Source organism: Tachysurus fulvidraco, chromosome 21, assembly GCF_022655615.1.
Source record: "Tachysurus fulvidraco isolate hzauxx_2018 chromosome 21, HZAU_PFXX_2.0, whole genome shotgun sequence".
Lineage (NCBI taxonomy): Eukaryota > Metazoa > Chordata > Actinopteri > Siluriformes > Bagridae > Tachysurus > Tachysurus fulvidraco.
In genome coordinates, this window is record NC_062538.1 from 16,272,126 (window position 1) to 16,296,068 (window position 23,943).

General features: G+C 36.8%; 1 protein-coding gene across 2 annotated transcripts in view; it reads right to left on the reverse strand.

Annotated features, from left to right (window-relative positions):
• Positions 1 to 23,943, reverse strand: part of unc5da (unc-5 netrin receptor Da) — a 195,276-nt gene that overhangs the window by 35,232 nt on the left and 136,101 nt on the right. For both annotated transcript variants that reach the window (XM_027178942.2, XM_027178934.2), the window contains 3 exons: positions 18,991 to 19,134; positions 18,793 to 18,896; positions 1,544 to 1,724 (listed from right to left, as the gene is read on the reverse strand). In XM_027178942.2, the coding sequence (XP_027034743.2) occupies positions 1,544 to 1,724; positions 18,793 to 18,896; positions 18,991 to 19,134 (429 nt within the window). The remainder of the gene's footprint in view (positions 1 to 1,543; positions 1,725 to 18,792; positions 18,897 to 18,990; positions 19,135 to 23,943) is intronic.

The following is a 23,943-nucleotide window of genomic DNA, read 5'->3' on the forward strand; positions in this document are numbered from 1 at the left end:
TTGTTCACTCTTAAATGTACATTGAAAATTGACAGCTGATAAAACCTGTCCCATATTCATATAACATTTAAGGCTAAATGTAGCTCTTAGAGGTATAGTTCACCCAAAAATGTAAATTGGAATTAATTGGAATTGCTTATAATAAATTGGAATGTTGATAACACATAAGCAGTCTTTAATAATGCTCTAAATTACATGTAGATGCATATTTTATGCATTAGTGAGTGTGGTGGTGCCTATGGGGTGTCGCTCTAGGATGGGTGCGTATGAGGCTGGGAGGGGGGAAAAAATCACAGTATACTCACTACAAAAAACTAGACTACACCACTGAGTCTATATATCCCCATAAGTGCAAGATACCTAGCTCAACTTAATGCACACTCCTGTGCAACACCTACGATTAATAATGATTAAATCACTGGAAAATCATTTCTTTTTAATTTGTTGGTTACTTAAAACTGTTCATTAAGTCTTCAACAGAATTTAAAACATATGACACTGTGAATAAGAACTTCATGGGAAATAAATATTTGTTGAATGGCTGACAGAAATATATGCCGCTATGGCTGATTTTGTCATTAAAATGACTTACAACTTTATTTAAAACGTTGACGTTTAACAGTTTAGTGTAGAATTATTTTTTTTAAAATACATTTTAAAACATGAATTCCTTTTGTGAAAAGGATGTTACTGCATCTAGGGGAAAAAAAACACATTTCTTTTCACCTAACATTTTAGACAAAACAGAAGTATAAAAAGTATACGATTATTTTTTGTTATTGTTAGAAAGCTATAAAATGTAGGATATATATTGTAGGACATATGTAGGATATATGACTCATAAATTGATTGGTATGCATATTTAAATGTTAAAAGTTTAAAACTTTAAAAAAAAACTCAGAACCATCTAATTCCACAGTTTCAACCACATTATAATTAAAAGGTTAATTTGTTCCTTTAAAGTCTGGCTACTTCTTTCTTTCTTTCTTTTTTTGGAGAGCAGTATTGCCATATGTTGTAAAGATTACTGCTTTATACAGTAGGTAGAAATAATTGATTAAAAAAAGTTGCCTCACTAGCCCACTAAAAGCTAGCGTTGCTTGATCTAGCATGTTGTGACAGCTCATGTCTGAAGCCATCAGTGTACGCAATCCGCCTTGCTTCAGCTAACATCTGTTTGAAAATATACACTGGAAGACTTATAAAGGTGCTTGAAGCCTGTAATGCCTGGCTATTCAGCATGTGAAAGGATCATTAACTCTTTACATATGCTGTTTGCACAACTGATCAAAACCAATCTGATACGTAGACACATAGCCCTGTTTCTCCATCACGCCTTTCAGACTAACCCATTAGCTGTTTGAAAAATGAGAAAGATGTGCCGTGTCGCATGACACAGATTACTATTTATAACTGGTATTGGCATATAGATCAATATGGAGAAAACAGGCTTTTAAAATAGACAACGATGTACTCTACAATGACGAGCGTGTATTATAGTCTGGTATTATAGTCTCCAAAAAACATTTGGATGGCAACTCACCATAAACGATAACAGTAGCTGAGGCACTACGTCTTCTAGCCACGATGTTGCTGGCTACACAAGTGTAATTTCCAGAGTCTGAGAGACGTGCTTCGTTAATAATAAAGTTGTGATTTGTTCGAGCGTCAAAATGAACGTCGACAAGTGTGCCGACCGGTTCATCGTTCTTCAGCCATTCCACCTAAAACATAAAGAGGAACAGAAATAAAAGCTCAAGTGAAATGTTCGTTTGGTGCAGTTCTTTTTTCAACATTATTACTCCATAGACTGTTTAATTCAATTCAAGTTTATTTGTATAGTTATATTTTTACAATGGGCTTTGTCTCAAAGCAGCTTTACAGAACATAAACATAGAACAAAAGGTAAACAACAGACTGTATGAGATAATCCTCCAAAAATCTTGATAGAATTCTATAACAGACATATTATAAAGAGAAAAGAAAATGACTACCTTCTGCTTACATGATCAATCAATGCAATCCAGTGTAATTCAATTTAATTCAATTTAATGTCTATATATTTTATACTGTGTTGCACTTTATATTCTATATAGCGTTTTTGAGAATGAACAACGGCTTCAAAGGTTTCCAGATAGATTTATTCATAATGAGAAAGCCAGCGAGACTTGAGGGTAATTTTTAGCAAGCAACTGTCCAACTGATTCATGAGAACGTCCACAGCCATCTTTAGGGTATCCTTGTGTTACGATCCCCAGCAACTTCAGGGCAAACTTTTAGGCTGTCCATGTGGATGCTGTCCTCAGCAGCAGTGAGCGACTGATTGTAAAGCCTTCAGATTGAGTAGCAATAAAATCTCAGTTGAAGATGTAACATCCCATGTTGAACATCACAGACTATGAAAATAAGTAGGTTCTGCCTAGTGCGTTCTGTCTTGGACCTAAAAATCCAAGGAGGGCTGGGGGGGTGTCTTATATTTAAAATAGCTTATATCTTGACAGCATATAGACACATAGGATTTAGATTTATCCACAATAAGCCAGCCAGAGGTGACATGAGGAAGAAACTTTGAGATTAAACCAGACTCAAAATGAAACCTATCATCATCTGGATGACACTGGATCAAAATCTAAATCATTATTCTGCTGCAACTGTATACAATTCTTTCTTATTTTGCCATAATATTATCATTTAAGATAAATCAATTTAATGTGATTGGTACGTATTAATGATTCCCAGAATATATACATGGCCGATCTTTACTCATTCACTGTATCTATTTTCTGGGTCATAATGTTTTTTTTCTTTGTTTAGGCCTTTTAGCTTAGCTTATCTTAGCTTTAATAATTATTTACTGTATATCGTCCCATGAGCGTGTCCAAGATTAGTATAAATGACGACTGTTTTCTTTTTCATGTTTGGATTTTTGGTTATCTCTCTTTGTCTCTGAAGGTCAACAGACTCATGTATAAGGCCGGTGATGATGTGGTGTCGAGCTGAACTCTCTGACTGTAGTGACAGAGAGAAGGATCCAGTCTAAACAACTGGCCGTCTCAGGCAACGTCTTCCACCTGCTCTATGATGTCCTTGACGGATACAGGAGTACTTTCAGTCACAGACTCCTCCAATCAAGGTGCTCCACAGAGCGACACAGGAAACCCTTTCTACCCGTCTCCATCGGACTGTATAATTCCTGTGCAACAATACACCTTTACGTGTATAGTTATTTAAATCCTAGCTTTATTTATACATTTTTTGTGTATATATGATTTTTATATAGAATTTTTGTGTTTTTATTTTGCTTGCTTAGAGCTGAGGTAACGAACCCAATTTCCCTCCAGTGATTAATAAAGTATTTCTGCTTCTGTTACACGATAAATCTTTTTTTTTTTTGGTTACGCCGTGGCTCTTAGTCTCCTGGTTCTCCATTCATCCTGCTTCTGTTGAAGCTGCAGTGTTTTTGATCGACCAACAAGATTTACAACACTAAAGAATCAAGCAATGCTGAGTTGGTTGGAAAGAATTTCAGTATAAGTGTCAGGGTTATAGCTTTATGTCTGTAATATTCAGCTGAAGTCCTCCATTCTATAATGAAGCGAGTGATTGAGAAGCATTCTTACTGTACAAAATGTGCTTAATGTATTAAGGATGTGTTTTCTGTCCTGGTTTTGTTTATATCTTGCCATTTCCACTTCATATTTCTGGCTGTACCACAAGTTTCATGTCATCTTGGGATATCGTAATATTTGGTAGGATTTTAAAGAATTTTAATACTTTCATTTTTTATTAGAATATTTTTTTAATGCAGCAGTTTGTAAAAGCCTGTGAAAGCTGTGGTAGCCTATAAGGACAAATAGTCTTGCTCCTTTTGTAAATAAAAAAGGACTTTTTTTTTAACCACCGTTTAAATAAAATCGTTTCTTCATTTATGGCCTTATAATAAAATTAAGTTAAATTAAAAATCACGAAATTTACTATACTATTTTAAGACCTCCTGATGTGCCCAAGTATATTTTCCTGGTGGATTAAAATTCTTTGCGTATTCTTTTCTTTAAAATTATATTGAATAGAAGCCTTCAGAGTTTCAATACATTCTAGCTGATTTAATAAAAGTCCTTTTTGCTTCTAAATTGCCTTTTAACACTGATAGGTGCATTTTCCTTGGATCACAACTGAAAGGCTCTCTCTCTCTCTCTCTCTCTCTCTCTCTCTCTCTCTCTCTCTCTCACACACACACACACACACACACACACACACACACACACACACACACACACACACACACACACACACACAATGCAGATAATGATTTAAATGCATTTTGACCACTATTTGGGTGCAAACAGAAAGGTCCAAGAAATGCATTATTTTTTTAGTTACCGAAAACAAGTCTGGGAAGAATATTTACAGTCAACTTTTAATTTGGTGTCTTTTAGTTTTAGTCACAGCATAATATATATTTTTTAAATTTAGAAATTTCTGACACACTGTGTCTCGTGTCTTCCAAGTTTGGAAATTGTAATTATGAAGTCAGGTGCTGTCAAGTCAAGGTCGGAGCAAGACAGATTATCTTAAGCCCATGCATGCCCTGTAAATATGGACTATAGATGAACATTAATATTATGTGTAGTTAGCTACCTAAAAATGTATATGAAAGTGAGGTGACATACGGCTAAGTACGGTGACCCATACTCAGAATTTGTAACCCATCCAAAGTGCACACACACACACCCGGAGCAGTGAGCAGCCATTTATGCGTCGGCGCCCGGGGAGCAGTTGGGGGGGTACGGTGCCTTAGGGTTAGGAGTCAGACTCTCTAACCATTAGGGTTAGGGTTAGGGTTAGGGTTAGTAAGACTTCCCTAGATATTTGGATCTGTTTGCCAGTGTCTTCATAAACGCTAAACTCCACTTCCATCTCTCTCTCTGACTCTGTCACGTCACCGAGAACATGTTACAAAAAATGGACCATTTATATTTTAAAATATTTAAAAAGTAGGTATATGAGGATAGGTGGCTGATATCTGTATATATGAAAAAAATATTTATGTAAAATGGTCTGGAAAAATCAAACAGAGAAAATATACGTTCATTTTTACTTTCAAATCAACTGGATTTCTTGGTCTATATAGGAGATATAAAGCTTCCTGGACAAATAAAAACATTCCAATTTTATTTGTCACATCCACAACCATACATGTACAATGTAGACAATGTACAGCTTGCATGTTTAATGCAATCGGTTCTTCATCTTCAATCATTTAAGCACAGAGTCACTGTGGTGTTAATGACTAATATGTTCAGGAAACAGAAAAAGATAAATTTGCTAAAAAAAAATAATACTGCAGCCATTTATGATGAAAAGTATTATCTGTCAGAACAGATCTGGTGTAGTTCCTATTTGATTAGAATGAAAAATCCTTCCAGTGCTTAAGCAGATATTGAAGCTAAGCCGATATTTATGTTAATTGCTTATCCGCCCCCTAATATTACGTAACCGGACCATCACAAATTTTAGTCGAGAGAGAGAGAGAAAGAGAGAGAGAGAGAGAGAGAGAGAGAGAGAGAGAGAGAGAGAGAGAGAATAGCTTGCTTATTAGCGACTGTCTGTCCAACTATCAGAGAGGCATCAGCAGAATCCACCATGAATCAAGACATCACTATCATTCCATCAGGAGCCGACTGACAGGCATAAAGAACAAGAGGTTGAAAAATGTCTGCTCACCACTTGACATGAGAGAAAAAGACAAAAGCTATGAAGCTGTGCTGTACTGATTACATTTCGGTTGACTCTCAGGTTAGAGTATGTAGTTTAAAGAGTGCAGGAGGAATTCCTCATCTCATGAGTTGAGTCCAGGGGTGAATTTATGTCCAATTGCATTTGATTTATTTCACATTTTACTCCCACAGCTGGCTTCTCACACACTGATTTATGAGAGTGTGTTTTGAGTGTTAACGACGTTATGACTTTGGAGCGGAACGGTGAAGATGTTTTCGTGTCCTTGTCGTGTACCAGAGTATTCTGAGGTCTCAGATAAGCAGACGCAAACTTTGGTCTCTCTCTCTCCGTCTCTCTCTCTCTCCCCTTCTCTCTTTTACAGCATTTTCGTAGGTTTCAAATAAGCTGACACAGACTATTGCTCTCTCTCTCTCTCTCTCTCTCTCTCTCTCTCTCTCTCTCTCTCTCTCGTCTCGTTCTCTCTTTCTCAGAGGTTTTAGATAATAATGGACAGAGAGGGATCGATATTTCAACTGTCAACTTGTGAGTGGAAAAATGTGTTTCGTGCCCTGTTTGATGGCCAGAGAGAACTCTTTCATCACAAGCTTTCAATTTCACTCTTTTCTGTTCCACTCCAAAGGTCCTGGAGAGCTTCTGGTTCACTCATTCTCTCCCTCTCTCCCTCTCTAGAACAGTGCTGATGCCTTATTCTAAAGCCTACTACAATGGTGACTTATCTTTTATACTAACATATACTTATAATAAACTGTTGATGATGATGATGATGATGATGATGATGATGATGGCATGCAGGTGTTCCAGCATTAATATTCTCATCACTCTGTGTGGAGTCACACACAACCTCCCCAGTATCTCTACAGGTTCTCTGGTTTCCTCTACATCTAACAATGTGCTGGTAAGTAGATTGTCTGAATAGCCAGAATTAATTATGAGCATGGGGGGGGTGGGGAGGTGGGTTGGTTAGCACGTTTGCCTCACACCTCCAGGGTTGGGGGTTCGATTCCCGCCTCCGCCTTGTGTGTGTGGAGTTTGCATGTTCTCCCCGTGCCTCGGGGGTTTCCTCCGGGTACTCCGGTTTCCTCTCCCGGTCCAAAGACATGCATGGTAGGTTGATTGGCATTTCTGGAAAATTGTCCGTAGTGTGTGAGTGAATGAGAGTGTGTGTGTGCAGTGTATCCTGCCTTGATGCCCGGTGACGCCTGAGATAGGCACAGGCTTCCCGTGACCCGAGTAGTTCAGAAAAAGGGGTAGAAAATGAATGAATGAATGAATTATGAGCTTGCAATGACCCAGAGTTAACTACTGCAAGTGTGAAAAGCTCTTCAATGTTCTCTTAAAATAGTTCTATCTTACCTATATCTTCTTCTTCTTCTTTTTATTATTATTATTTTTATTATTATTAATAAATATCTATTTAATTCTTTATTGAGAATGAGAAAAACTCTTTCTAATTTGCTCTTTCTAATCTCTCTCTCTCTCTCTCTCTCTCTCTCTCTCTCTCTCTCTCTCTCTCTCTCTCTCTCTCTCACACACACACACACACACACCGTTTTTGTATTCCTGATCTGTTTTCGAGGTCTTTGCATGTCCTTTGAGAGGCTGATGATGGGCCAAAAGGAAGACAGAAACAGAGGAATTCCGTCCTGTCTTTGTACTCAGGGAATAAAAAAAAATCACTTCTCTAAGTGCCACATTCATTCTAATTATAGCCCTACCCTGTGACGATGCATTTAAACACCTGGCAATACAGCTGAGAATCGGGGGTTATATTTTTCCACAGTTATTTGTAGCCACGTTGCCCTCCGAGAGCTCTATAGCTTTGATGTCACACATGAAGATGAAAGAGTCGAGATCTGAGGTCGCAGCTGTTTAGGAATAAGAGAGAATATCTAACCTTTGGGATTGCATGAGGATCAAACTGAATCACAAAGCATCCAGAGCAGTTGGGGTGATGGCCAAAATGGCTTTCAAGTAGCAAAGACACTGAGAGATTAAGGCAGGCAGATGCTGAAAACTGTTACAGGTTATGGTTGCATCATTATAAGTCAGACATTGACAACTCTTTGGCGAACTATTTATTTATTTATTCATTTTCCCCCAGAATCAGTGTTAATCTTCGTACGAGAACAAGGCACCTAGCCAAACAGGTCAATACAATTAGTGTCAGGCACAGCAGCTCATAATATTGTCAAGCTGGAGCTGAAATCCATCGACATTCATCTATAGAGGAAGTGAATGTGACAGGAAGGCAATTACAGAACTGTGCCGTGCTCAATTAAGCCCCGGTTTGCTTGATGTCCCTTTATATCATTTTGCTGCTCTTCACACCCATATTTGAAAACGCCGTGACCACTTTAACCAAAAACGCTTTAAAGAAACAAACTCTGACAGGCGCTCGATGCTTCGTGCGTCCTTAACTTCATCCTTCTCAGTGAGATGCTCATGACTTAAATGATTACAAACTGTTTGGTCCTCATCAGGCAGAATGATTAATTGTGTTACACAGAGAAATGTTCGCAGTGCAATTATGGGTTTTCAATGTTATGGGGATATTTATTTTTTTCTCTTCCTCAACATGACTGATCGTAGTCATCTCTGCGGTGACAGATAATATGGCACTTTAATTTCCGCAGTGGGGCATCGGTTTTCATTACGCTAAGCTTATTACTCATCAGTGTTGATCTCATGACTTGGGTGATAACAAGCATCACAACTTTCTTTAAACAGAGGAGAAAAAAAAAGAGCGAAGGTCAGAGCTTGTGAAAACAAATAAAACATTCTCATCAGAGTGGAATTGGTGACCTTTAAAACAAAATAAAAAAAAAATCACACTGGGAAACGCAATGATTTGTGGTTTTGAGTGGGAAAAGAAAAGTAAGTACAGTAAGCCAAAAGGGTTAGAAAAATATATGATCTGGTGATATTTACTATTATTTATTCTATTCGCATTTAGCTGTGTAACATGTTATGGCTCAAGCAGACAGGAAGTGATTATAGGTCCAGCTTTTTTATTTGCTCGACCTTTACGTCTAGATTACAGAAGTAGCCATGTTTCCCTGAAGAACCCTTAAAGGAGGCCATTTTGAAAGCAATCCATGTCTACTTTTCAAACAGAGAGCATTTTCTCTTGAGATTAAAGCTAACATCTGTTTGGTCAGCTTTATTTTATGGTTTTCTGAATCCGATTTATTGCAGGAACTGGATCGCAGACACATGGACCAAAAAAAGATGCCATGATGTCTATAGTGACTGCTGCTTAGCCCCCAGTGGCATTTTTTTTTTCCAAATATCACACCCTGCAGTCAATTTGGCACTGTTTCCAACACCACAGATGGCACATTTAACAAAATTTTCATCTGTTTTCAGCTGGCACGGATTGTCAGGGTCCTGGGTTCTGGCATGCTGGGAAACTGGTTGAACCTATGGATAGCAAAAAAGTGTGACTCCCAACTGAGGTCTATTTTTTCATTCCATGTCATCCTTCTTGAGTTCTGTAACTGTATCCTCAGACTTCCATCACACCTCACCCACTGTTAAACACCTAGTGATATAGAAAATGAGACAGCAGAGTTGCTGAGTTGAGGTGGAACCAAAATGATCAAAGTGTGAGGAAAGCATGTCAAAAAAGTAGGGGTTACACACTCAAGGGCATGTTTCACTGTTATAGGCTTGTTATACAGTACTGTTTACAGTGTAAAAAACATGCATGTAATCCTAGAAGGGTTGAACACTTTAAATAATTCAATTTCTTGCTGAAGGTCTATACTTTCAGTGCTTGTTTGTGAGGTATATGCTCAGTTTCCTACGAATTGATGTGAAGTGATGTTGCTAAGCTTTTGTATTTTTATTTTGTTGTTATTCTTGAATGTTGTGTTCTCTTATATACTTCTGTTTTGCCCTCCACTGAACTTTGATCAAATTACAGTTTGAACTCTCCACTGTGTTCCTATGTATGTTTAATTCATTTAGCATGTTCTGATATTTTTAACCGTTCTCATTATTTCTCATTATTTTTTGCATTCCTTTTGTACTCAGCTACTCTTTGGAACTGTTGCGTTTTTTTTGCACCTTGCTGTGTTTTAATCTCGCCCTACACTTAAATCCTATCTAAAAAAAAATTGACTAAGAATATAAATATAATGAAAATAGAATTTAGGTATGCAGGTAGAAAATACATCAGATTTCCTCAGTACTTGATCCATTATGCGTGATGTGTGTTTGCTTGATCACTATATACTCCTGTGTGCCTGTAGTTCTTGTAGACAGCAGAGAGTCTGTGTGACCATTGCTTATGATATATCCATGACATGGTGTTCTGAGCAGTGTTTTCTGGAGACTTTGTGGTTGTACAGGCTATATGAGATATACCTGTGTGGACCTTCAGTCAGACAGTGAGCTGTTACGAGACTTTAGCAGAAATTAGCAGACTCTAGGTTTGTACAGAATTCTATTCTATGCCATTTTCTAGTATACAGTAACTACAGTGAGTAATGTGTTTACACTTAAAATCCCAACGAGAAGAAGTGCACTTATGTAAGTTGTATATGTGGAACATGGGTGGGGCTACAACAGATGAGTAAAAAAATTCAAGATGTCCGAATACACTCATATGGACGAGACAACTTACAAATGTATTTTAAATTAGCCCATGTTTGTATGTGTCTGTGAGGATTCTCAGTCATCCAGGTGAACTTCTTTCTAGTTAGAAAGAAATGATTTACTTCTCTTCAGCACAGCTTCTCCAGTGAGGGAAGCTGGCAGGATTCCACAAATTTGTATTGCTCTACTCTCCTTCTCTGGGATTTTTACATCCTAACTTCTCTCCCACTCTCACCTTCTCCTTGACTATCTCCAGGCTATCCAGGGAGGAGAGGATGCAAATTTACATCAATGGCATTTGGCAGATGCCCTTATCCAGATCTAATTTTAGCTCAACTGAGCAATTGAGGGTTGAGGGCCATGCTGAAGGGCCAAACAGTGGCAGTTTGATGGACCTGGGCTTTGAACTTGCAACCTTTCAATCAGTAGTCCAACACCTTAACCACTGAGCTACCACATGCCCAAGATGCTGCTTGGATGAGTAGTGAAACGTTTGATTTAACTACAAAGAAGTCCATTTGGCATGACCAAATTTCCAGATAGCTCATGTTGTGTGATATACATACATACATACATACATACATACATACATATATATATATATATATATATATATATATATATATATATATATATATATATATATATATATATATATACATTAAGAGCATTCAGCTTATACTTCCGGTTAGTATAAGAATATTTAAAAAAAAAATGTGTTCCACATGTGATGATATAATACATAGCCTAGAGTATGGAGTACATAGTGCATAGTGGAAATGCATAGTATGATATACTGTAGCTTCTGTTTCTGTTTTGTTTTTTCATGCATTTTGTAAGTGTACTGAGACCTTGGGTGTGAGAAAGACAATATATACATTAATCTTCTTCTTTTTGTTCTTCTTCTAGGCAACTCTCTATGTGAGAATTATCATTATCTAAAACAGAGCATGCTGGCGGGTCTTTAGATCATTATGTGCTACATATTATGAGACCTTTATGAGACCTTTATGAGACCTTGTTCAACCCCAAATTGTACTGTTCACAATCAAGACTGTGTGTACTTCAGTGTAACTCACTTACAACATTTAAAACATTTTTAGAGATTTTTCTACTCTTACTTTTATCTAAGATGAGTTGACAGAAACAGCACATTTAATCAATTTACTCAGTATGCTTTACACACTTTCCATCACTGCCAAATGTCAGAAAGATCAGACTCAGAGTTTATTCTAGTCTGGGTTTCTTACCCCGGGTTTGCTCGACAGTATAAATTATTGATGACTGTGTCACAGTGTGATTCCCAGTGTAGCGTTCACTAACTTTTCTAGACAATGTCAGATAAAAAAAGAAATAATTGACCTTTTTTTTTTTTTTTTCTTGCTTTTTTGAGGAAAAAGGCATAACAAGAGGGATGCAAAGATAAAAGAAATACACCATCGTGCTGGTGAATGTTCAATTCTAACTGTTCAGATGGTGTGATGTTGATGAATTTTTTATAGCAGAAGCTCTGGGCAATAGTGCAAGAGCTCATTCTGACTGTGTGTTTCTATAGTTACAACTTACACAGGGTCTTGTATAGCACATGCTGCACATAAACAGATAAATATATATGTTTAATCATTAGACATGTTGACAGTTGCTTGCTAGAGCACCAGAGTTTTCTCATCACCCACCTTGTTACTGTTTTCATATGTGCTGTGCCCCTCCTTGTCTATCCTGTTTTCCCACCATCTCACCTGTTTCTTGTTTACCTTGATGTGCTGCTTTATATGTATATATACTGTACCTGGGGGATGTGGTAGCTGGATCGGAAGGTCATGGGTTCGAACCCCAGGTCCACCAAGCTACCACTGCTGAGCCCCTGAGCAAGGCCCTTAACCCTCAGTTGCTCAGTTGTAAGTCACTCTGAATAAGGGTGTCTGCTAAATGCCGTAAATGTACCTGTCTTGTTGCCTTTGTGTTTGTCAGTCATTGTCGTTGTGTGTGAGCTGTAAGGTCAGATGTTGTTATATCCAGGTTTTTTATGCCATAGTCATGTTTTGTTAATGTTATCTACGTTTTTATGTCATAGTCATGTTTAGTTTCTCTCATGCTTAATGTAAGTTTTTGTTTTGTTAATAAAGCAGTTTTGCACTGAATTCAGCAAGTATTGCTTGTTAAAAAAGAAGATCTGGGTTCAGTCCCCGCCACAGGGGGTGTCTGTCTACAAACGTTACAAAGGGAAATAAAAATATTACTGGTATTGCAATGGCAACATAAGTGATAACACAAACCTATTTGGTGGACGTTTCTCAAAAGAGCTATAAAAAAGTATATGATGCTTCATTCTATAAGTGATTTAAAAAACATATTAAATTGTTGTTATATGAAGAATAATACACTTTAGAACATGTTTTGTATTGGGCTACATCACTTGTTCCTTGGTGTTAACGTCACGCCCTGTAACGTTCTACATTATTTCTTACTTATCTTGGGAAAGGAACCGGTTGCATCTTATAGTTATCTTATAATCTTATAGTTACAGTTAGTGAGTTTTCACAGTGTAACTGTTTTACACCCAAAGGAAACTCCCCCGAATGATGGATATCACATGCAAATAACTATAAAAGTAATAACTATAAAAGTAAAAGTATAAAACTTTTTATTTTTGTCAAATGTTAATTAAATCCAGGCATCATCGGGCATCAAGGCAGGATAGGCACAGGCTCCCAGTGACCTGAGGTAGTTCAGATAAGCGGTAGAATGAATGAATGAATGAATGAATGAATTAAATCCAAATCTGAATGTATATGAGTTATAAAAAAGTTATTATGATCTGTTATTAGCCTCAGATTCTGGTTCTCTTTCTACTCTGATCCTCCTGGATCTTAGCACCGCTTTTGACACTGTTAACCACAATCTGTTACTCGAGCGCCTGGAAACTGTTTTTGGTGATTCTGGGACTGTTTTAACTTGGTTTAGATCATACCATTCTGATCATCAACAGTTTGTATGTGTGAGTGGATTCCAGTCTGTAACTGGTTTAGTCTGTACGGGTGTTCCTCAAGGTTCCATCTTAGGCCCATTACTTTTTAGCATTTACATATTTACACTTTGATTGCTTTTAAGATCTCTTGGGCTTAATTATCACTTTTATGCAGTTGACACTCAGATTTATATTCCCTCTAAGCGTAATAAAAATCTTGACCTTTCTTCTTTAACATACTGTATTGCTGAGATAAAAACATGGATGTATCAAAATTTCTTGCTTATTGGCACCCCTCACCAGCTTCGTAAAGCTGGTTCACTTTTCCTAAACATAGATGGCTCTGTTCTGGAATTACAAACCAAATAAAAAAAAATCTAGGAGTAATCTTTTATTCAAGTTTGCCTTTTGACACTCACGTTCGGCACACTGTAAAGAACTCATTTTTTCATCTCAGAAATATCGCTAGACGTCACCCTATGTTATCCCATTTAGTGACTGAAAGGCTTATTAATACTTTTGTGTCCTCCCGCATTGACTATTGCAATGCACTTCTGGCTGGGGTTCCTAAATCCACACTTAATAAACTGAAATGTGTGCAAAATTCAGCTGCTAGGATCCTGACTGGAAACAGTCAAAATGAGCACATTACACCAATTCTCAAGTCCTTGCACTGGTTTTCTGTCAGGTTCCGAGTAGATTTTAAAGTTCTCATACTTACATACAAGCCACTGCATGGTCTTGCCCCCAGTATCTGTTTGCACTTTTAACTTTATACACACCCAAGTGTTCTTACATTACTCGAAGCAGGACTATTGGTAGTCCCACAGACACGGCTGCGTTCTGTAGGGGATAGGGCTTTTTCATTGTACGTGCCTAGACTTTGGAATGCACTCCCTCCTCACATCAGAGACGCATAGAACTTTATTACTTTTAAATCTCTTTTAAAAACTCATTTTTTTTAGTCACTCACTTTATTTTTGTGTGTGTGGGTATTTATATGTATGTATTACTTGTTTTACTTTGTGCGTGTTGTATTTTCATTTGCTTTTTTGTAAAGCGCCTTGAGAAGCTACTTTATAAAATATAAAAAACTATATAAAAATAAAGTTATTATTATTAATATATTATTACACATGAGAATAAATGTGCTACCCCTATATTTGCCTTAGCTGGAATGTAAACTTTCTATTGCTATTTTATTTCTACAGCAATGGTGCATATATTTTAATGCTCTATATATTTTTAAAGCAGTTCATATGTACACCCACCGACTGCTATTCATGTTTAAGGAACCTATTTGTCAGACTTTCAGAAAGTGAATAACAGAGAGGAAACTTTTCTGTGCTGTTGTTATTGAATTTCTCTGAGGCTTTTCTTGGCCTTGACGGCACATGTTATGCTATATGGATTTTTATTATTTTTTTTATCACTTTATCAATTGATACAGTATGTTTGCTTTTTAGTGGTATTTTGAGGTACACTCCTATATAGCAACTCTGAAACGGACTAAAATGGAAAATCTCCTATTGAACATGAAATAGAGGAACGGGTTCAAGGTGCACAGTTTAAACCTTACCGCTACAGTCTGTGGAGTTTAGCGTCATCTCCCTGTGTCCGTGTAGGTTTCCTTTGAGTTCTCTAGATTCCTCTTCTCTCCAAATACATGCTAATGGGGGGATTGGCTACAGTAAGTTGCCCCTAGGGTTTATGTATATGTGTGAGTGTGTCTTGCCCCAAGATGGAATGGTGTCCCCTCTAGGGTGGGTCAAGAAATCCACCATGACTGAGCAGGAACAGAAGATACACTCTTCATTTATAGAATCTGCTTCCAACCAGGGTTTCTTCTCTCTTTTTTTTTTGATTAAATAGAATTTTCTACTTCTACAAACTAACTCTGCTTACTTTCTTTCTTGTAATTGGTACTCACACATCATCTAAACCTTACTCAAAACACATACTGTACATGTTTCCTATGTCTGACTCTTTCACACACACACACACACACACACACACACACACACACACACACACACACACACACACACACACACACACACACACACATATACACACACACACATACACACACACACACACACACACATCACTACCACCTAACTTGTTATCAATACCTTACATATTTACAGTATTTGGCATGAACCCTAATCCAGAGTGACTTCAATTTATCTTATCAATACACCTGAGCAGTTGAGGTCCTTGCTCAAGTGGCAGTTTGATGGTCCTGGGATTTAAACTCACAACCATCCAAGCAGTAGACTAACATCCTGACCACTTAGCTACCACTACCCCTACAATTACCTCTTCATACCTTGACAAACATTGTAACATGTTCTAAACAAAAGAAATATAACCCATTATTATGAATATGGCATAAAATAAAAAGTGCAAGAGTCGTCTTTATAAAAAAAAAATGCACTGCATATGACATGACACTGTCTCTGGACACACTGAGTAATAATGATCATGACTGACCAATTGCTATTTGAACAGCATTAGATTTACTTCTTCTAAAACAATGCCTAAAGTTTTGTTTGTTTGTTTGTTTTTAACAAAAAATATAGTATTTTTGTGTACAGACAAAATATGCAAATTACAGATAACATAATACAGCTAGTCCACAAGATATAAATGAGATGCATTGTACTGTAACTAGAAAATATCACAAGTCAAACCATGACTATGCCAAGGCCAACCAAGGAGTCTTAAAGAATGGTGATCAATATGGAGTAGTACTGTATACTGTAATGTGTTAATACTTGAAATAATTACAGCAAATTTGTCTAATGCAACCTAATAGAAATAATCCTATCTGCTATTGTAGTATTTCTAAATGAAATCGCTAAAGCTATGAATCATACATGCATTCAAGTATCGTATTGTATTGTAGTCACCAAGATTCTGTCTGACGTCTGCATACAGTACTTAAACAACGTTAGGTCTTTGATGGCTATATTGACTTACTTGTACAGTAGGAAGATGATAAAGGTGCAAAAATACAGTAACTACAACTGCACTCTAATGATCGCTAGCGAGAGTGTGGTAATGCTGGAGCCTAAAGTTTCATACCACATATTATTAATCCTTCTCAATAAATGGTGGATTGTTGCTAATGTTTGACACTGTCATTGTCCTGCTCCGTAACACATAACCTCCCTCATATTCTACTCTCTCAAACAGCTTTTTCATGTCAGTGAAGTAAAAGTGAAGTAGATGTTATTACTTTCTATCTGATCTGATCTCACACCTCTTGCACAGAATCTGCTCACAGGAACCTAATTCGATGAGAAAGAAAAAAAACAATTCCAACCTTGGAGGCTAAAGGGTCTGAACACTTACATGCGAGAAGAGAACTGCATGTAAAAGCTTGACAAATAATCTTGCTTTGTGCTTGTGAAAGCATTATTTATTGGTATAAATGCAGCATGAACTAAAAGCATGTTCACTGGTGTGGGTGGCACAACAGGAGGGGGTCTGACATTGAAATCTTAACACGGGGTATTTTTGAAACTAGGAACTAGTTTATATAATGACACAACACACACTACAAATCAGGAAACTAAATGTGAAATTATATACTGTATGTATGTGAAAATTGCTTTTTTATAATGGTACCACATTACACCAGGTTACTCTCTACCGTCTAGGATCTGGTTCGATTCTGGGCTCAGGTGACTGTTCCACACGTCTTATATGTTCTTAGTTTCTTTCTAAGGACAACAAACTTTGCTCTCATCAGTTCATTTGTGTGTATTTTTATTATTATTTTTATTATCTTACTGTGTTCACCTGTTCTGTGTTAAACTTTTGACTAGTAACACCCTTTATACTCTCTTAGCATTTTCATATCATGCATTCGGTAAGTTTATCATTAAGTTTCGGGCCCTGTTACACAGATTCCGTGCATGTCTATTTTTGATGTGTCTGTCTTTTTTTTTTTTTTTTTAAATTTCTTCATGGATTCCAGTTTTATTATTTATTATCGCAAAAAAAAGCCAGAGATCATTTCTCGTCTCCCCAGACAAAGAAAGAAAAGAGACAGAAAGCAAGACAGAGACTATGAAGCCCTGGAGAGGCCACAAAAAGAAATCTGTTTTTTTCTTCTTCCTGCGATTCATGTGCACAGCTTGATCCACCATCCATGAGATACAGAATCAAGGTCTCAAAATCGCAGTATGTGTGCTCAATTTATTTTATTCATGCACTCAAATTTGTATTTTGGGCTCTCAGATGAATAATCCCACATTGTGTTTATGTATAGGTTAAATCATACTCTGCTCCAAATGCCCTCAAAATCCAAAAAACGAGTTAAAGCACATATACTTTAATATCATCTTATAATATCTCCTGCTCTCAGTAATAACATGGGCCACATGTTCTGAGTGCTCTCAGTATCTCTATAAAGTTTGCTTTAATTACATATAAAAAACACTTTCTAGCATTCTCAATAAATGATTCATAAATGACTCATGAATTCTATAACTAAGTGAATTCTGGGCACGTTATCTGTAGAGGATGATACACACATTATCCCAAACATGCAATTCTATTAATTTGAGAACATGAAATATGGAACTGAGAGAGTGGCCTTGATTTTCTTTTTTCATGTCCTTGCTAAACTAAACTATACACACACAAGGGATCTCTAAGAGAGAGTGCAGGTGGGTGATACTATTGGGAAGAAGTAGCACATGCTACACAGACATACACACACCCCCACACACACATTATTCTACTCAAACCAGTGAAAAGTTAATGAGATGGCAAAAGAAAGAAAAAAGAGAACAAGAGAGCAAGTGAAAGTAATTTTCAATGATACATGACGGGGTGAAACATTCTGTCCTTACACACCTAAAAGAAAGTGACAGAGAGACAAAGAGAAAATGAGAGAGCGTATCATTCTCAGAACGGCTGGCTGAATAAATCAGCTCACATCCCTTGTCATGATAACACAGACCAGCTCTTAGCCACTAACCCATATTGTAGAAAAGGCAGAAGTTTGATCTTTTTTTCAAGGTACAGAGCATGATAAAAATGATATTTTTTAAAAAAAAAAACAACTCATATTTGGAAACTACATTTTAGAAAGGCATTTTACTGTTTATATGAAATGAATTGTATTTTTATTATCTTTGTATTATGAAAATTGTTTAACGCTATGGTCCCACAATGCTCTGTTATGAACTCCGCAAAGCTTTTAAAATGGGAAAAAATTAATATGGAAATGAGAATCAAAATAACCATAGGCTGTTATCACAAAAAAAAAAAAAAAAAACACGCTACATGTTTAATTAATATAAAATAATATAAAATGGAGAATATTGTCAAATTATTCTTTAGATACCAGTAGAATCATGGACTCATTAGTCCATTTACAAAACAATTAATAATCTTAGGGAGGGGTTGTTTATTTATTTATTTGTTTGTTTGTTTGTTTGTTTTGACTGTTCGTTTGCTGAACTAACCTCAGCTTGAGGAACTCCCTCTGGAGGACGACAGTGAAGGACGATCATGCCTTTGATTGGCACCTCAGTCCCCTGTGGCTCCTGCTCAAAGTTCTTTCTTAGGTCTGAAACAAACACACACAGACACACATTTATATAAAACAGTAAACATTTAGCCAGATAAAGATAAATGGTTTGATTATGTATGGAGGCACTGACATGCGATGCGCACTGTGGCTTTGCGGCTCTTGGACGTGCCCAGGTGACTCCAGGCCACACACAAACACCAGTAATCCTCCGGACCATGAAAATCCTCCACCTGCTGCCGAGAGACATTTATCATCACTTCACGAATCTTCAGACCTGTAGAGGAAAGAGAGAAAGAGAGAGAGAGCATAACAGGGGGATTAGAAATGAAAAGAGGAGTACTAAATAAATGGCAAATTCTGTCAGGCTGGGACTTAGAGCATCTATAATCCTTTAAATCTGCCTGATTTCCTCTCAGACTGTGCCAAGTCCACAGAGAGAGACAGAATGACAGATAAAGAAATAATAGCTTATAAATACCACACATACTCAATAGAATGTTGATTATTGACAGGTTGTAAAACTACAAAATGTCTGTTAACTAGACAATCATCCAAGAATCCTAAAATTGCACAGGAAACACTGTGATATTCACCTTGTTACTGTCCCTTGGGGGACTGTGATGCACCGATTATCTGATACTCTAAAAATGATCCAATACATAAAATAAATTAATAATATATTCCAATAGAGTCATTATAAAACCCTTGAGGAAAAAAAGAGGTGTAAAATGTTTTTCAAGCCTCTAAATGGACGAGCAGCCTACCATTTATCTTAAGCAAATTCAGCCAAAGTGAATGTCCCCATTTGCAGACACACTCAGTATTGATCAATCTAATAGCTAAGAGAGGTTTTATTGTCAAGAACATGAACAATTTTCACATCATGACAAAAAAAACCTGCATTCTGTACTCAGCATCTGAGTTGAAAGACTAAGTAAATATTAATACCATAGGAGTAATGGGGACAAATATGGGCAAAATAATTATAAATATACTGTATATATAAACAGCTGGCCCTTGTAATCAAAATGGATACAACACCTTAATTGTTTGCCGAAGGGTAAGTGAGAAAATGTTGTTCAGCAGCAGTTTAGTTCAGCAGTCAATTAAAGGATCCCAGTGTGACATAGAAATAGCTAAGCCTGCTGAGTTTCTCTACCCTTCACATTTCTCTAGAACTGCACGCTGGACTTTTTACAGAGAGACCCCAGTCCATCAGCAGGAGCAATACCACTTCTATCAGAACCCCAGCCAATGGCAGTCCACAGGGCTGTGTGCTCAGTCCACTGTTGTGAATGCTATAGACTCATGATTGTGCTCAAATCATATCATCAAGTTTACTGATGGCATTAAAGTATTCATCAATGAGTGACTGTTGTTTCTAAAGATAGTATGATAGGTGGCCTCAAAAGCTACAATGACAGATCAGCATACAGGGAAGAACTGGATCAGCTCCCAGACTGCAGGAGACAACAGTTTGTATCTCTGCAATGACTGTTGACTTAAGGAGATCTTGTCCTGCACTGTCAATTGTACATGGTCTGATTACACTGTCTCAGTTTTTAAGAATATTGGAGTAGTTCATTGGGGTCTTTCTACCCACCATCAACTCCGCCAACCAAAAACAATACATCTGCATGGCCTCTAGCATTGTGAAGGAGCCCTCCTACCCCTCTCAAGGAGTCTTCACACTTCTGCCACCCTTCACCCTCCACCACCACTAGACTTTGCATGTGCTACTTACCCAAGGTAGTCAAACCACAGTGCTCAACAACGGCTACCTCTAAAACACACATGGACCAATCAAATCCCTTTAGATTCCTACATCCACCCAAGAAAGAACATCACTGTACACTTGTACTTAACTAATGGAAAATGGTGCTGTGCTGCTTTGAGACACTGCTTACTACCATACTTTTTATTGGGTCATATTGTTATAATACCCTGCATTTTTTTTTATCATGTCCAAGCTTTAAATCAAATGAAAGTCAAAAATTCAGTGTTGGACAGTGAGACACGTACATAGAGACAGTGTGTCTGTGGCACAAATGCAGATAAAGGAAAACTAAAGCATGACTAATTCGATCTAAATATGCTTTGGATCAGAGTCTGTCCTTTACTGCCAGTCCTACTGATTTGGCAAAAAATGCTTAATGCTACTGGAAAAAAAAGTAAAAAAAAAAAAAAAACTGACTGCTAATTTCTGAGTAGAATGAAATGATCAGAATAACAGAAAATCCTGTTTAATACTAAAATGTTATTAAAGAGACCTAGCTAGTGCCAGCTAGCTTATATGGTTAACACAAGCATACTGTATGTTTTTTTTTATAATAAAGTGAAGATAATTGAAGATTATCATGAAGTGATGATAAATGAAGATTATTATATACTTATGATAATGATAGAGCTTGGGATTTTTTGAAGATGTCAAAAGTGAATAGATGTCAATAGCTAGGAGCATAGCATAGGATTACTCTGACTGATGTCAGAGAGATGTAGCTACAGTAAGAACAATTACTTTACTTAAGTACAGCTTTCTTTTAGTTAAAGTTCAACTCCAGTGGCCTTTTTCCCAATGTAGGCCCTGGGGAGCAGGGATGACCCTAGAAAAAATGTTTCATGCTAATCAAGTGTCGTTAAAAGATTGTAAACTAATAAAGTCCTTTCATTTCCAGAAGATGAATTCCATGCTTAACTTGTCAAACTACTGATCCTGTTTTGAAACGTTTTTTTTTTTTTTTTTTTAAACTTATTTACTTGTTAGAAAGCCTTGAAATGGAGCTCTGTGATGCAATTAATGAATTGCAGGTTCTGCAAATTGAAATTATATGACTTACCTGTAATTGTGTCTAAATATTTCTGTTAGTTTAGTTGATGAAAAACTACAGCAATTTGAGTCAACTGAACCTGAACAGTTTTATCAATGTAGTCATTTCCCCATAAAGGGAAAAAAATTGGTACAAGTTACCTTAATGTGATACAGCTGATACAAATCTCTTTCTTGCATTTGTGTATGTGTGTGTTTGTGTGTGTGCATTCGCTGTGACAAATCATGCTGGTCTACAGAGAGAATTCAACTGATAAGAGGATTTATAGGTCTCTAGATCCATTAGGCACCCAATTTATGTGTGTGTGTGTGTCTGTGTGTTATTTAGGGATGTGCAACTTTACTTAAAGGGATTACCAAGCTTGATTCATCAAGCGGATTAGAATTTACACATACGAACACGCAGGCAAACAGCATGGCACTTAAAGGAAATGTCAGTCTCTCTCTTTCTCTCTTTCCTTTTCTCTACTGAGCTGTTTCCTGGCATGTTCACTTCCCGAGTACATATCTGTCTTCTTTCATCCCTCAATCCTTCCTCATCCACTTTAAATCTCACTTTAAAGCTTATTCTTCTTTTCATTAACTCTTTAAATCTCTTGTCCACTCTGTTTTTTTACTAGCAGGAGAATCAAAACTTTTACTAGCAGGAGAATCAAAACAATTTCCCCCAGACACACACACACACACACACACACACACACACACACACACACACACACACACACAAACACACACAATTCAATAACTTAAAGGAAACACTTTGGCTAAAGTTGTGGTGTAAATCTCACTCATGCACACACGTACGGTACACACACACACACACACACACACACACACACACACACACACACACACACACACACACACAATTCTTCTGTGTCAGCTCGATTGACACTGGTTTTGTCCCAGTACACAGCAGGGGAATTAAATGCCCTTCATGACCCTTTTTTCATCAACTAAACATTTTGTTAGGAATAATATTTGTTATATCAACCAGTTAATATCAGTTTATTTGTCTTTTTTGGAACCTTCTAAACTTCTTGATTGTGTCTGTGAATGTATTCACAAAGTCTGAAGTTGAAAAAGAGTAGATATTTACACATGAAATATACACACAGATGTTTTTTTATTTTATTTTATTCTCACTTTGCTGTGGCTTTCCAAAAGGCCATAATGGATTTGAAATGAAATATAAATACCTGGCCTTTTATGAACCTTGATAGATGCAACCTCCAGATGCCTTTCTGTCTTCAGTTCACCAGTCAGAAGAGACTTTATACATCTTTTATAGCATGAATTTTTAATTCTCCCAAAGTGTTCGGATCGCTTTTGTTCCCAGAAACAGCACCATCAGTTAAGGTCCTTTTTATCCTCCAAACATTGTTTCATCTAGAACTTTAAAAATATTATGGGAATTTAGGCAGTGTTGGAAAACAGGAAGTAAATGCCTTTATATAATTTTTAGGTTACATAATATATATATCATTTATATAATTTTTAGGTAATAAGTGTTCGACTTGGTTGCAAAAGTATAGCATCGTTAGCATCTATAGCATATTTTAAAAAGCAAATATGGACCAAATACATGGAATTATATTTTTATACCTCTGTTATGAATACTAACAATGCTAATTGGAACTGTTAGTCAACAATGATATTCAAAACAGTTAGTCAACAATGCTAATCGTAACTGTTTGTCAACAATGTTGATCGGAAACAGTCAGCCAAAAATTATTTGAACTGTTAGTCAACAATGCTTATTGGTACGGTTAGTCAACAATGCTAATTAAAACTGTTAGTCAACAATGCTAATTTGAACTTCTTTAACAATGCTAACTGGAACAGTCAGTCAACAATGATAATTTAAACCCTTTAGTCAACGTTGCTAATCGGAACAGTTAGTCAACAATGCTAATCAGAACAGTTAGTCAACAATGCTAATCAGAACTGTTAGTTAACAGTGCTAATCAGAACTGTTAGTTAACAGTGCTAATCAGAACTGTTAGTTAACAGTGCTAATCAGAACTGTTAGTTAACAGTGCTAATTGGAACAGTTAGTCAATAAGGCTAATCAGAACTGTTAGTTAACAGTGCTAATTGGAACAGCTAGTCAATAATGCTAATCAGAACTGTTAGTTAACAATGATAACTGGAACAGATAGTCAATAATGCTAATCAGAACTGTTAGTCAACAATGCTAATAAGAACTGTTAGTCAACAATGCTAATTTGAACTTCTTTAACAATGCTAACTGGA